This window comes from Mya arenaria, chromosome 2, assembly GCF_026914265.1.
Source record: "Mya arenaria isolate MELC-2E11 chromosome 2, ASM2691426v1".
In the NCBI taxonomy this organism is placed as follows: domain Eukaryota; kingdom Metazoa; phylum Mollusca; class Bivalvia; order Myida; family Myidae; genus Mya; species Mya arenaria.
In genome coordinates, this window is record NC_069123.1 from 68,753,825 (window position 1) to 68,768,287 (window position 14,463).

Here is a 14,463-nt window from a genome sequence, read left to right on the forward strand (position 1 = left end):
ATAAAGCGCCTCATACACATTGTTTACAATTTGCAATGGCGGACAGCGCGAGCGAGTTGGAGAGCGATACGAGCTCTTTAGACGGGGGAACTATTGCTAAAACCTCGGCCCAGTCTCAGACAGAGCAGCTGAAGAAGCGTGTTGAATCACTGCAGCAAGAAAATCGAGTGTTAAAAGTTGAGTTGGAAACGTACAAACTAAAATGCAAGCAACTCGCGGAGGAAAAACAGGAGCTGAAAAAAATGAGTGTGAACATTGTAAGAGTCTGTTATTTGATTTTGGTATACCAAATGAAAATAAAGTATAAATACTTTTAAAGTTAAATTAATTGTCTACATTTTCAACAGACTGTCATGTCGAATGATTGGTGTTTAGATGTGATCGTTGTCACTTGTGTGTCACACATGTTCATGCATCCTTTTGTGAGTCATATCTATATTTAACTGATAACAATACTTGAGTATGTACATATCACAACTTCAGTCATTGTCACATGTTTGTCACAATATGAACTACCTCTACAAGGTGCAACCAATCGGAGTAGTAGCAAGCCTGAATAGTTGAAGCCAATTAAAATCAGCACATTTTTTTTTTGTAAGAGCAGGGCTTGACGCTTATTCTAATACTTGGTTGTCCTTCGGGCAACCACCTAGCCATTTTCACTTGCCCGTCCTTCGGGCAACCACCTAGCCATTTTCACTTGCCCGAATGGATTTTTTACTTGCCCAATTTTTGGGGGCTCATTTTGTTGTTATACTTCACATCAAAACCCATTTCCAGATTCAACCTGCACATCAGGGCTTGCTGTATTTGAAATAAATGTTGTCATGAAATTTGTAACTAATAGCACATACATTCAAATTATTAAGGATGAAATAAAATTGAATTATAAGAACGAACAGTCAACCTCTTATTATCTTAGCCTTGTAATCTTACATTTATTTAGAAGTAAATTACAATTTATCGCAATGTAAAGTGAAATCGTAAAGTTCCAAAACCGAGCATCCGAAAATTGGAGCAATCCGAAAAATAGCCAAAATGACCATTCTCGCTGTGTCTGAGTCCAGGAAAATTGTTCCCCCAAGACTCGACCCAGCGGCGTTTTGGTTTATTTTCATAGCTGGTCTTTTTCTCGGATGACTTAGCCTTTTTTCGTTTGAAACATTAAAAAAACTTGACAGTGTCGACTGTCAAAACACCATTTGTGTACATTGTGAGGGCATTAACTGGAATGCTAGCTATATGGATTTGGTGCAGCTCACGCGATTGGCCAACGGATCTACTCGAGCTCTATCGGAAAATATTCGGCAGTCTTCGCCATCGTAGTTTCGAATGAAAATGTCAGAGGAGCTCCGTTTGACCCGATTTTTCGAGTCAACAACCAATGAGTGCATTAGTTTCGGTTTGATAAATACTCTCAAAGAAGGAGAGTACGGACTACTATTTTTTACCCGAAAAGTCGCCACTATGACAAGTTTTTTTTTGTTACTGCCCGATCGGGCAGGTAGATTCTAAAAACTACTGCCCGTCTGCAAAAATTACTTGCCCCGGGCAATCGGGCAGTGGTTAATGTCGAGCCCTGAAGAGCACTCATTGTTTTACCCTGACCACTTCAAAGTGTGGCTCCAAATTCTTTACCACTTACATACATGTATTAACATTCTTGCATTGCCATTATGACAAATCAAAGTCTAGTTTCCCATTAATATTCCAGTAATTGTACACATATATATGAACTGTATAAGTATATATTTTTTTTATTTTATTAACCCTTTAGCACATATATACTAGTATGGCCGACATTGCCCATTAGCTGATTTACAAACATATGGCCAAAGGGTCAATTTAATATTTCAATTTTGCATCTTTCTTTTTGTAAACAATATCCCGGAAGTTTATAAAGGTAAAGCTCTGCATTAAAGATATTGAATTTCCATGACAAATATTGTCTCACAAAATTACGGAAGTATTTATTTATACTGCCAATCACAGGTGTGATATCCAATTATGACGTAAGACCACGAGCCGTGAATTGAAAATCCCCGAGAATTCCCCAAATTTATTGATGCATAAATCATCAAATATATTACGTCAGATCACTTAAGCATTTAAATAAATAAAGATTATAATTATTTAAAGATTAAAGTTTGAATTAAAACAATAGAAATGATGTGTAGCTGAGAAAATAATGAATAAACTTGCTGTGAAGCTGATACATGTCCAGCATGGTTCCAGCCGTAAAATAGTTCAGGTTAACCTTTGTCGTCTGTCAAATTTGCAAGTGTCTGGATGATCATGATCACTATTCATACAGAAAAAATAACGGTCTCAGATTTCTTTTTGACAACATTTTATGAGGAGGGTCATAAAGTAAAACAGACACCATGGACTTGATCAATCTGCTGGATGACACAGGATATTCCTGCCATATCTCTATGTATTATACACTAGAACATCAATTATTGGCTTTTTTATCCAGATGGGTCTTTTTTATGGCAGGGGTAATAAAATTTAGATCGATCCAAGCGTCTTTTAAACCCTTGATTGCATGAAATTATGACATTTTAAAGTAATGGTACATGTCCATCTTCGAAATGCATTTATAGATGAAACAAAATAATTTAATATTTCATCATTGACACCATTTATTAGATAATTTAATTATCTGTAAAAAATAAGTTCACATAAAAAAATTTGGCCGCAATTATTGCAAGTAATATTGATTTAAAGATCATGGTACTGTTAATTTCTCTCCTTTTCAATACCCCTAAAAAGGGCCTATACAGATAGGACTGCTTATCAGTACATCTATGATGGCTATTGACTGGGAGGTGTAATCTGGCCACTTGCCTATGTGCTAAAGGGTTAAAGAATATGACGATATTTTATTGAATGAATTCTTCTTTTTAGGCCTTATGATTTTTTTAGCATGAGGGCTATGTACATGTATTTAACACAAAGTATATCTGAGTATATCAACTTTAGTAATGTTTATTATGTAGCGGCAATACTAGTGTTTGTTATACATTATTTGTTAAATTAATTCATACTAAAACAATGAAATTTTTTTTTTTTAATTCCTGATCAACAAATTAAATATTGCGCACATGCACTTACATGTAGCTGTAATTATTAGAATTGATATTGTATGAAAGGAATACATAACTATCAAGTTTAACTACACAATGCACCAGTGGGATGACCTTTCAAAATCTAGTATAACTTTGTGGCAAGTGTTTGTGTTGCTACCAATTCTTTTGTGATCTTACTTGGTCTACATGTTTTGATAAATAAAATATATTTCTTATGCTGGGCTAAAATTTAAATGGGTCAATCATTATTTATTTATTGATTACAAGAGAAATTTTACTGACACAAAGTTGAACAAAATAGTTAATATTATTGAAGATAAGAATACTATTTTGTTGAGTATGCTAATGTTCCATGTTGAGAGAATGCAAAATGATAAAAAAAAATCACTAAAAGTCTGAAAAACCATTTTGTAAGTCGCATTTTAACACTAAGATATACACTTCAAACTTGGGTCAACTTCCTGTTGGTACGTCGCAATTTCTTTGGTACTGCATTTTTTTTTTTTAAATAATCTAAAATCTTTATGTGGTTATCCTGTTTTTGCTTTGGTTTTGTAAATATTGGACATACAGAAGTTTCTTAAGAAATTGATCTGCAGAAAGTAAGGACATCAATAGAGTTTTGTCTCAGGTCTTCCATTACATTTTGTTCAATTATTATTTCAGCAAGCTCGTGCAGAGCAAGAAGAGGAATTTATCAGCAACACATTGCTGAAGAAAATACAACTACTCAAAAAAGAAAAGGAATCTCTAGCCATGAACTATGAACAGGAAGAAGAATTTCTTACAAATGACCTTTCCAGGAAACTTCTTCAGGTATCAATCTATTAGACAATAAATGTTTTTGTACATTTAATTTTACCCTGTCAACTGATATGTCATAGGTAGGTAGTACATGTAATTATTTTTTTTCTAGTCTGAATATTGTAATGTTCAATGAATATTGAAAGAGCTGGTCTTAATCAGGTTTAGCATCTGTTACCATGTGGCTTGTGCACTATCAAAAGCACCTTATACTGATAAAAAATTTTGCAAATGAAATTATTGTAGTGTTTGAAGGTTCTGGTGCATTAAACGATTGTTGCTTTTGATTCACCCCTAAAATATTCGAATTAAGTGCAACATCTATAGCCTGTTAATCTACTGCACGCATCAAAGAAAGCGGGGTGCGGGGTGATACAGGAATCCAGTGGATTTCACGTGAAATCCACTCAAAACGTGAAATCCACTCAGAACTCAGTTATTTTAATTAATATTTTTTTTTTGTATACATATTAGAAAGTGCCTCATGAAGGGTTTATATTTCAAATTTTATTGAAATTGGTCAAAAAATAAAGAAGTTAGAGCAATTTTTCATTTTTTTCCAAAAATAGATCGGAAATCGAAGTGAAATCCAGATTCCGATAAGTGAAATCCACTCATTACTCATTATTTTAATAAATAATTTTCTGTTTTTGTATATTTATTAGAAAGTGCCTCATAAAGGGTTTATATTTCAAATTTTATTAAAATTGGTCAAAAAATGAAGAAGTTAGAGCAATTTTTCGAAAATAGATCGGAAATCGAGGTGAAATCCAGTTTTCGAGAAGTGAAATCCACTCACAACTCATTAATTTTAATAAATAATTTTCTGTTTTTGTATATTTATTAGAAAGTGCATCATAAAGGGTTTATATTTCAAATTTTATTGAAATTGGTCAAAAAATGAAGAAGTTAGAGCAATTTTTCGAAAATAGATCGGAAATCGATGTGAAATCCAGTTTTCGAGAAGTGAAATCCACCCTCAACTCAGTTTTATTAATTAGAATTTTTTATGTTTTGTATACATTTTGGAAAGTGCCTAATGAAGGGTTTATATTTCAAATTTTATTGAAATATATCAAGAAATGAAGAAGTAAGAGCAATTTTTCGGAAATCGAAGTGAAATCCACATTTTGGCAAGTGAAATCCACTTTTTCAGACGTGAAATCCACTAACAACTCATTTATTTTTAATTTTAAATATATTTATCAAACTTCTTCATTTTTGGACCAATTCCATTTAAATTTTAAATATAAACCGATGATAATGCCTTTTCAATATTTGTTCAACAAAAAAATTGTTAAAAATAAATTAGTTATGAGTGGATTTCACGTCTGAAAAAGTGGATTTCACTTGTCAAAATGTGGATTTCACTTCGATTTCCGATCTTTTTTCAAAATAGGTCTACAACTTTCTTATTTTTGGATCAATTTGGATAAAATTTGAAATATAAACCCATTATGAAGCCCTTTCAATTATTTGTTCTACAGAAAAATTAATTTGTTAAAAATAAATGAGTTGTGGGTGGATTTCACGTCTGAAAAAGTGGATTTCACTTGCCAAAATGTGGATTTCACTTCGATTTCCGAAAAATTGCTCTTTCTTCTTCATTTCTTGATATATTTCAATAAAATTTGAAATATAAACCCTTCATTAGGCACTTTCCAAAATGTATACAAAACATAAAAAATTCTAATTAATAAAACTGAGTTGAGGGTGGATTTCACTTCTCGAAAACTGGATTTCACATCGATTTCCGATCTATTTTCGAAAAATTGCTCTAACTTCTTCATTTTTTGACCAATTTCAATAAAATTTGAAATAAAAACCCTTTATGATGCACTTTCTAATAAATATGCAAAAACAGAAAATTATTTATTAAAATTAATGAGTTGTGAGTGGATTTCACTTCTCGAAAACTGGATTTCACCTCGATTTCCGATCTATTTTCGAAAAATTGCTCTAACTTCTTCATTTTTTGACCAATTTTAATAAAATTTGAAATATAAACCCTTTATGAGGCACTTTCTAATAAATATACAAAAACAGAAAATTATTTATTAAAATAATGAGTAATGAGTGGATTTCACTTATCGGAATCTGGATTTCACTTTGATTTCCGATCTATTTTTGGAAAAAAATGAAAAATTGCTCTAACTTCTTTATTTTTTGACCAATTTCAATAAAATTTGAAATATAAACCCTTCATGAGGCACTTTCTAATATGTATACAAAAATAAATAAATTATTAATTAAAATAACTGAGTTCTGAGTGGATTTCACGTTTTGAGTGGATTTCACGTGAAATCCACTGGATTCCTGTATCACCCCGCACCGAAGAAAGCGTAGTGCCACCATTAGCAATTGGGCCATCCTTAAAAAAATGAATGTTTGCTGTAACGCGACCGACTCACGAAATTACCGCGACTCAACTTTTTTTTAGGCCCTCCAGGACGATTTTTTTTTTCGCATCTCCGAGCGTACGGAAAATAATCTTTCCGCTCATTATATTTTCTTTCCGCTCATTATTTTCCTTCGGCTCATTTATATTACGTCATGCGGTTGACTTTTGTTTTTATCGACAAAATGGCCGACGAAGGCGAGCGTGTAACCTTTGCGGTTACAGTTATCGAGAAAAAGGGGCCTGAAACCATATTCCATGCTCGAAACTCCATTAGAAAATTCAGCACAAACGAGTCCTGGTTTGATGTCTTTTCCGCTTAAACTGAAAATGACCCTGAAATAGATGAACATTTTGAGAAAATTGCGTCCGTGCAGGTGTCCTCGAATCTGGAAAATCCTACACAATTCAGTCCAGATACTTACGATAAAATAAGTGTCTTATATGACTTTGACAAGACTCTGAAGTATGTCACGATCACAATTAAAACTACACCACAACAGGAAGAACAGTGTTCAGCTTCTGCACCAGCACTTCAAGCCAATGCATTTGATATCTTGATGAGGACTGATCCTATCTTAAAAAAACCTTCAAAAATTCCAACGGATAAACCCAGGTTCAATGGTATGTTTTATACTTGATTCCAGACAAAAAAAGTTAGTCTTTAATATTGGTTTTATATTGAATTACATACATAAAGAGCTTGGCTAGTACCATCTGTATTGATTCGGCAGATTCAGGCTAGGGAATTTTTATCGTTAGATATGCGCCTCGATATACCCTGATTCGATAGGTATATTCATTTATTAAGGCGGGGATCACTCCCGGCAGTCATTTATTATTCGCCTGGCATTTTTAATTGTTTCAGAATACAAAGTACAAGACAGAATCTAATTATGTAGAAAAAATCAATTTGCAGACAACTCGGGCATTTTAATAGATAGGATATTCTGACATGAATAAAAAAGTATCCAGAACTGTGTTGTCTTTCAAATGAGGATGATGGAATGAGACATGTCTGATGATAGTCATCACACTGTACTACATGATAATGGATTAATGGATGAGGTCTGTCCAAAATGAAGTGTCAAGCAATCTGAAATGATAAGAAACTTATTTACTGAGTAATTTAAGGCACACAATGGGAAAAAAAATAATCCCTACCTACCTACTCACTGTAAAAATGATGGGTAGCGTTACAGCAAACATACAATTTTTTAAGGATGGCCTTGAGCATATTCTTTAAAGTTTCAATGTGGAACTTATTCATAGGTCAAGGAATGGGCTCATACACCTGATATCCATATAATTATGATCAGTTTGCATTGGTTTCACATCAAATTATCAGCCTTCAATTACTGTCTTTGAAGTGCCAAAACTTACTGTTCCAATTACTTTAGTCAGCAGTAGAAATAGATATTGTCTTTGTTTCAAATGGGCATTATGAGCATGCTTTTATAGGCTGAGTGATGAGTTCGCTTTGCTAAGTTTATTTGCAAAATCAGTAGTAACAATTTTCAAAACATGAAACATTTTATATCGCTGCTTGCATGAACATGACTGTACGTGTCACCTGTATAACAGCTGCGTCATGAGAAGGTAGAGTTGGAGCAGACTTTGGAGAAGGAACAAGAGTACCAGGTGAACAAACTCATGAGGAAGATAGAAAAGCTGGAGAGAGACACCGTAACCAAACAGGCAACACTTGAACAGGTAGGGCTTGCTGGGTAGCAGAAGTGTTTTGCAGTCAGTAGGGCTAACCATTTCTTGACCTACAACTTGTCATTTTGTAAATCTAGATAAATTGCGCATTCACATTTGAAGAGGAGAAATTTGTTTAACTAGAACAGAAGTAATCTTCTATGTTTTTCCATTTTCATGTATCTTATAGACTTCTATGCTTTCATTTACAGACTGTTAAATGAATATGAACATTAAAAAAAGTAATCATAACATCATTGTTATGTGACTGACTTTCAATGAGAAAATTACTCCCTTTTGTCCAAAATTGGTGAGAGAATTTTAATTTCAGTGAGATTTTTAATAAGTTATGAATGAAAAAAACACTGACTGGACTGACATTTTGTGAGGTTTTCAGAACACTACTGATATTGTAGAGGCTTATTAAATGCAGATTGAAACCCGCATAAACAGTCCTAATCCTTGTCGCAAAAAAACACTTGATGAGCAATATCAATAATCACCAGCATTCCATAGTCGCAACACTTAAATATTATGAACATTGATAAAGGCCATAGGCAACTAGGCTGCTGAAACTTGATAAAAACAACAAGCAAAAAGGCACAAAATACACAAACTGCAAGCAAGCAGAAATCTCACATTAATGTTTTTTTAATGTGATTAAGACGATTTTTATGCGAGAAATCATGAAAATCACTGAGTTTTTTATAAGTTATATTTAATTTATGTATTTCCAGTTACGTCGTGAGAAGATTGAGCTTGAGAATGCCCTTGAACAGGAGCAGGAATCACTCGTCAACCGCCTGTGGAAACGTATGGACAAACTGGAGGCTGAGAAAAGGTTGGGGCTCTTCTTAATATCAGTTACAGATGCTGTTAACATTTGGCAAAAAGAAAGATGTTCTTTTCAAAGAATTGTGATATTTCCATAGCCTTAGATTATTTAGATTGATGGTAAGATTTCAAATGCATGTCCTTAGGTATTATTAAAAATGGAAAGTAATTACATCAATATTGATGGTACATGTAGTTGATGGTTTTGATGGATGTGAATTTCTTCGTTAAGTCTGTTTTTTTGGTTCTTACTAAAGTCTGTCTTCTCTAGGTTGCTACAGGAGAAGCTGGAGCAGCCTGTGACCGAGCCCCCGTCTCCACGAGACATCAATAATGGGGACACCGCAGAGAATCTTTCCTCCCACATTGAAGGACTCCGTGGGGAGGTGGCCCGCCTCCGCAGGATGTTGCAATCAGCACAACATGAGCGTATGTTATTATATGATCTTAGTACAAGTATGGTTTTGAATTTGAAACCAGTATAATGTACACACTGAGCAAGGTTTGATGCAGTTTTAGATTCAGGACTTAAGTCTGGTTGTTTACGTTTTCTTGTATTTGGGCTTGACAGTGATGTCATTGTTGAAGATTTGTTATGCATGTGTGTTAAGTCTGTTTGATCCAGGCATTTACGGTTAGTATATCATTTTATGTTAGACCTCCCAATTACCATTATCACCTATGGCTCCTTTAGTGTTTCAAGCCAATCATACATGTTTATTTCTGCTTTAATTTTAATTCAAGATTTTGGCTAGCACTTCAAATATCTAAGTCCCAATCTAGAGTATTGTAATTATTGATTGCAACTTTAGTATGATTGTCAACCTGTACCACTGTTTCCAGATGAGGAGAAAATGGCCCACTATGCCCAGGAAGAGCGGCACATCCGGGAAGAGAACCTACGTCTACAGCGTAAACTACAGATGGAGATGGAGAGAAGGGAGAGTCTGTGTAGACACCTGTCAGAGAGTGAGTCCTCACTTGAAATGGATGATGAAAGGTAAATGTTGTTGGGTGGATGTTTTAATGTTTTAAGTTGATGAAATTTGTATGTCACTTGGATTTTTTTGCTCTTACCCTTCACAAATAACATTTCTAAACACTGAACATCTAATGTCTCATTAGTAAATAATGGTGGTATGATATACCTGTACTCTTACATCCCGTTAAGTTTTACAACATGAACTTTTATTGAATTGACTGTATTTTGGACAACATGTGTATGGTAAAGTTGTATGATGTCCTTATATTAGCAGTGCAACATCATTTTCCAAAGCTTTTACCAAATTGCCTGATTTTAGGAAAGAGGTTCGATTGCAGCTAATGGCTTCATCTTTTATTCTACACTTATATAAGTATTTTGTGAAATGTAAATTTGTGAAAGTAGCCTTTTACTAAAAAAACATGGGATGGTGTAAATTGATTCTGAAATATTTTGATTTGTTACAAGTGAATTTGCTTCGATGGATAGTTTATATAGATCAATACTCATTATTTTGTGAGAGAAAACTGCCAGAGCATGGATTCTACTTTTTAAATACTCAAAAATTACTAGTTGTCTGGTTAGGACAGTGCTTAGCGCACTTGATAAGTTTTGGGGGTATATGGCCCCTTTTCAACTGTTAATTTGACAAAAATATGGTCATTGGACAATAATTTTGGTGTACATGTTCACCACCATATAGTACAGCATAAGATTGACTTTGGTTACAAACCACTAACTTTTTATTGAGTTATGGTTGATTTTCAATTAAGAAAATGTGTTGTACGAACAATTACTGATAGTAGGGTTGATGACTATAAATGATTTTTGGTACACATGTTCAACGCCATTAAAAACAGGTCAAGTTTATCTTAGGCTACAAACCAATGATTTTTAAAAAAGTTCTGACCTTTTTTCAACTCAGATTTTCCCCACATATGCAGTGTCCGAACAATAACCGGTCATCAGAGTTGAAGCATTTAAATATTTTTGTACATGTGTTTAACACCATGTAATTCAGGTCAAGTTTCACAATTTCTTACTGAGTTATGTCCCCTTTTAAAACCCTTAACAAGTTGTCAGGACAATAACTTATGACAGGGTCAATAGATTTAAAGAATTTTTGGTACACATGTTAACACCATAAAGTTCAGGACAAATTTTACTTTGATTACAAACTAACATTCTTGAGAAGTTATGCTCCTTATGGTCAAAATCATCATCTTAATCTCAGTCATTGTTGTCATTGTTGTTGTCATCATCTTCATCATGTAAACTTGATTTTCTCGTACAGGCACTTCAACGAGATGACAAAGCAGCATGACATGAGCGTGGTAGCGCATCTTCGTCTGGCTACGGCGGCCCCAGTTCGGGAAGCAGCCATATGCGGCCCCGCACTGTCTCCAGCCCCATACCATACATCTCACCTAACTCGTCACGACCACTGTCTCCAGGTACATGTTTATTCATTTTTTTCCAGAACTATGTAATACAATGAAGGCATGGATTACTTAATAGTTATGAGTAATATAACACCAGCTGCAAGAGATGTAAAATATTTTTTAAGCAAGTCATAAATCTGAGAGATATACTTTTATTGTCAAACCCACATTTGCGAGCCAGAAATAGTTGTCACAACAATGAATTTGCCCAAGGTTAATCTTGACCAAGCATAATAGGATTTTCAAAAAACTTACCATGAAGGTTCACCATGATGAGGAGGGGTGTCATGCATAAGACCCAGGTCGCACCTGAAAGGTTAAGGTTACACATAGTGGTCAAAGATTGACCTCAAAAGTCAGGGTTGGAGGTCAAAGGCTGAAATGATCTTCTTTGATGCAATTGCATGGAAGAGTATTATGTCTCTGTCAATGGCTCTTTCAAAGGGCTCGACCTGTCACCATTTGGTGTCTAGTTTTCACATTTATTTGGTAGTCTTTTTTATGTCTCTGTATCAGAAATGAAATGACGGTCTCATTAATAAGAACATAAATTAACATCTTTATTACAAATCTTGTGTTTGTTTCACAGCATCTGGGATGCCGGCAATATTCAATCCACCAAGTCCGATGCGTCGTAACACAGGAGAGTCAAGCTGTAGCAATAGCCGGTCTGCATTCCACCCACCAGGATATGGCACTTCACCGCCTGTACACGGACATGTACCCATGCAGCACAGCTCTGGGCCACAGGTTTGTAGTCAAGCTTCATGTCAAACAGTTTCTGCATTATTGTATGATATCAATCATTAATTGATAAAAGCTATTTTTATACCCCAGTTCACAAAGTGAAGTGGGGCTATAGGAATCATTATAGGAATATTTAGGAATCAATGGACGTTGTTATATCCATCCGTCCCATTTTTGTTTGTCCATTTCTGTCTTGTCCATATCTTTCTCTTTCCTGTTCGGATTTTAAAATCATTTGGCAGAATTGACCACCATAGCATGAGGATGTGACGCACACAAGATCCATGTCCATACCATCAAGGTCAAGGTCACAGCAACCTTTTGAACATAGTATGTTTTGCCCTTCTGATAATAGTTTGTGACTGGTCCATATTAGGTTGGATTTTAAAATTATTTGGCAGAAGTTTCTTTAATGAAGGTGCTTCTAGTTTATTCATGGTTTGATTTTGAAATGATATGGCAGGAGTCAATTATAGGATATGAATAGTGTGACTGTCTATCTAATCTGTGTCTCAGTATTGATTAGTATTTATGCCTTCGGTGTCCTATATATTGTCCAATCAATAATTTAAGAAGCCTTTGTCCAATCATCACCAAATTTGGTCAGATGTATGTGTATGGGCATTATATCTTTGACAAGTTATGTAACCAGCCAAAAAGCTCAAGTCACACATGGTACTGTTGACAAAACACATTTGTGTAGCAAGGTCCATAACTCTGACTTTTAAAATTATTTATTACGACCTGATTTTTTAATAAAAAATAAAGAGATAAACATTGGCATTTCATTAAACATTACATCCCTCGGTACTCTTGTGCCAGTCATACTCCATGAAATACATTAGCATTTAAGTTATCAGCAGTGGATTATAATTATGTACATCAGTTAGCTAATTAAAACTTAAAGGTAAACTTAATTAAGCTATCTTTATGTATCATTTGCAGATTGTCTTGTTCATCAAATAATGAATTTTATAGTAATTTTAAGCTTTTATACAAAAACATTTTTAACTTTTTATTTTACAATTGGTAGAATACATCATCTTTGAAAAGAAAAGGTAAAATTAAAGGCATATATAGCATGAAAAGAGTCTTAGTATCTCTGTAATAGTATATATGTATAAAGAGCGAAGTTATCTGTTTTCCACTTTATGTCTTGCTCGTAACTATTTCTTTTTGTCAGCTGCATGGCAGACATATAGGGATTATTTTGTCAAATTGTTGGGTGGCGTCACATTTACGTTTCTGATCAATAACATAGAATGACTTGTTGTGTGATTTTGGTTTGTATATTGACCACGGTCAGTAGATAATGTCTATTGATTTGGGGTCAGTAGGTCATAGTGACCTGTACTTAAATGTGATATGCACTCCCAACAGGTGTCACATCTGATTTATGAAATTCTTGTTCCATCTTTAAAAAATAACTTCCTATTTCTGATTTTTATTATTATGTTATATGATTAATAATAAATTTAATATCAGTATTTTTTTTGATACATTATTGTGAAAGGCTTAACTTTTCATAAGATAGGTAGCTGCATACATGTTTTTTTTTAAATAAAAAGGAATCAAACACTTTAAAATGAAAATCAGTAGTAAAATTTTGAAAAACAAGTTCAAATTACTTCAAGTATTATGAACCATGATGCAAAATTGAATGAAAATATTTTTTCAGAGGCGGTCCTCAGGTGACAAGTTTGTGAGGCCAAGCAGTTACCCTAGCATTGAAAAACAGGACAAAACCTGATTACCTAGATAAGGAAGGAGAATGGAACAGCTATCCATGTGCTATCTCTCCAAGTCAAGTTGGAGTCAACTACAACAGCAAACTTTACATGTAGCATTCTACCATCATTTTCTATCCGTGCTTGATCGTAGTTTGTGAGTCAGCTTTGAAAGTCTTAAAGGCTTCAATGCTGCAAGTGCTCGCTTAAGTTCACTTATTTCTGTTGTACATTTAGTCGTTTGAACCAGAGTTAAATATGAGGTGGTTATTTGTAGAATATATGATGTCCTGCTTACTCTCCCAGGATTTATTACACCTACCATTGTATTGTTTGGTGCTATATGTTTGTGGGGTCCCTTGTCCACAAATTCTTCTTCTTTCTGTTGATGAAGAAACCATGTTCAGATAGAAACCAGTAACTCTATTGAATAGTTAAATTCCACTTTAAAAGCTGTAAGTGGAAATGTCCTAGTATCATATTTTGATGAATTTGCGATATTTTTGTGTAAATTGAACTTAAGCCAATATTTAGATTAAAAACAAGGTTGAGATAACAAATACAGCACCTTTTTACCATTTCTATGTTCCTATGAATTCAAATTTTTGGGAAGTAATGACTGAAATCATGGAATGAAACTGAGCTCTGAGGCCTAATCCAGGTCGTAAATTGAAATGATCTTAGTGTCATATTTTTGTTATTTACTTTTAATTGTGTAGTAAGATTGAGCCTGTAT

The 14,463-nt window shown here is 34.1% G+C and overlaps 1 protein-coding gene across 1 annotated transcript; it reads left to right on the forward strand.

Annotated features, from left to right (window-relative positions):
* Positions 1-34: 34 nt before the first annotated feature.
* On the forward strand, positions 35-14,393 carry LOC128246414 (coiled-coil domain-containing protein 6-like). The gene is given in 10 exon segments (XM_052964606.1): positions 35-257; positions 3,759-3,908; positions 7,879-8,007; positions 8,733-8,836; positions 9,101-9,258; positions 9,673-9,829; positions 11,106-11,142; positions 11,145-11,265; positions 11,843-12,003; positions 13,679-14,393. Coding segments are annotated over 10 exon segments (1,311 nt in total). The 5' UTR covers position 35; the 3' UTR covers positions 13,751-14,393.
* The last annotated feature ends 70 nt before the right edge of the window (positions 14,394-14,463 follow it).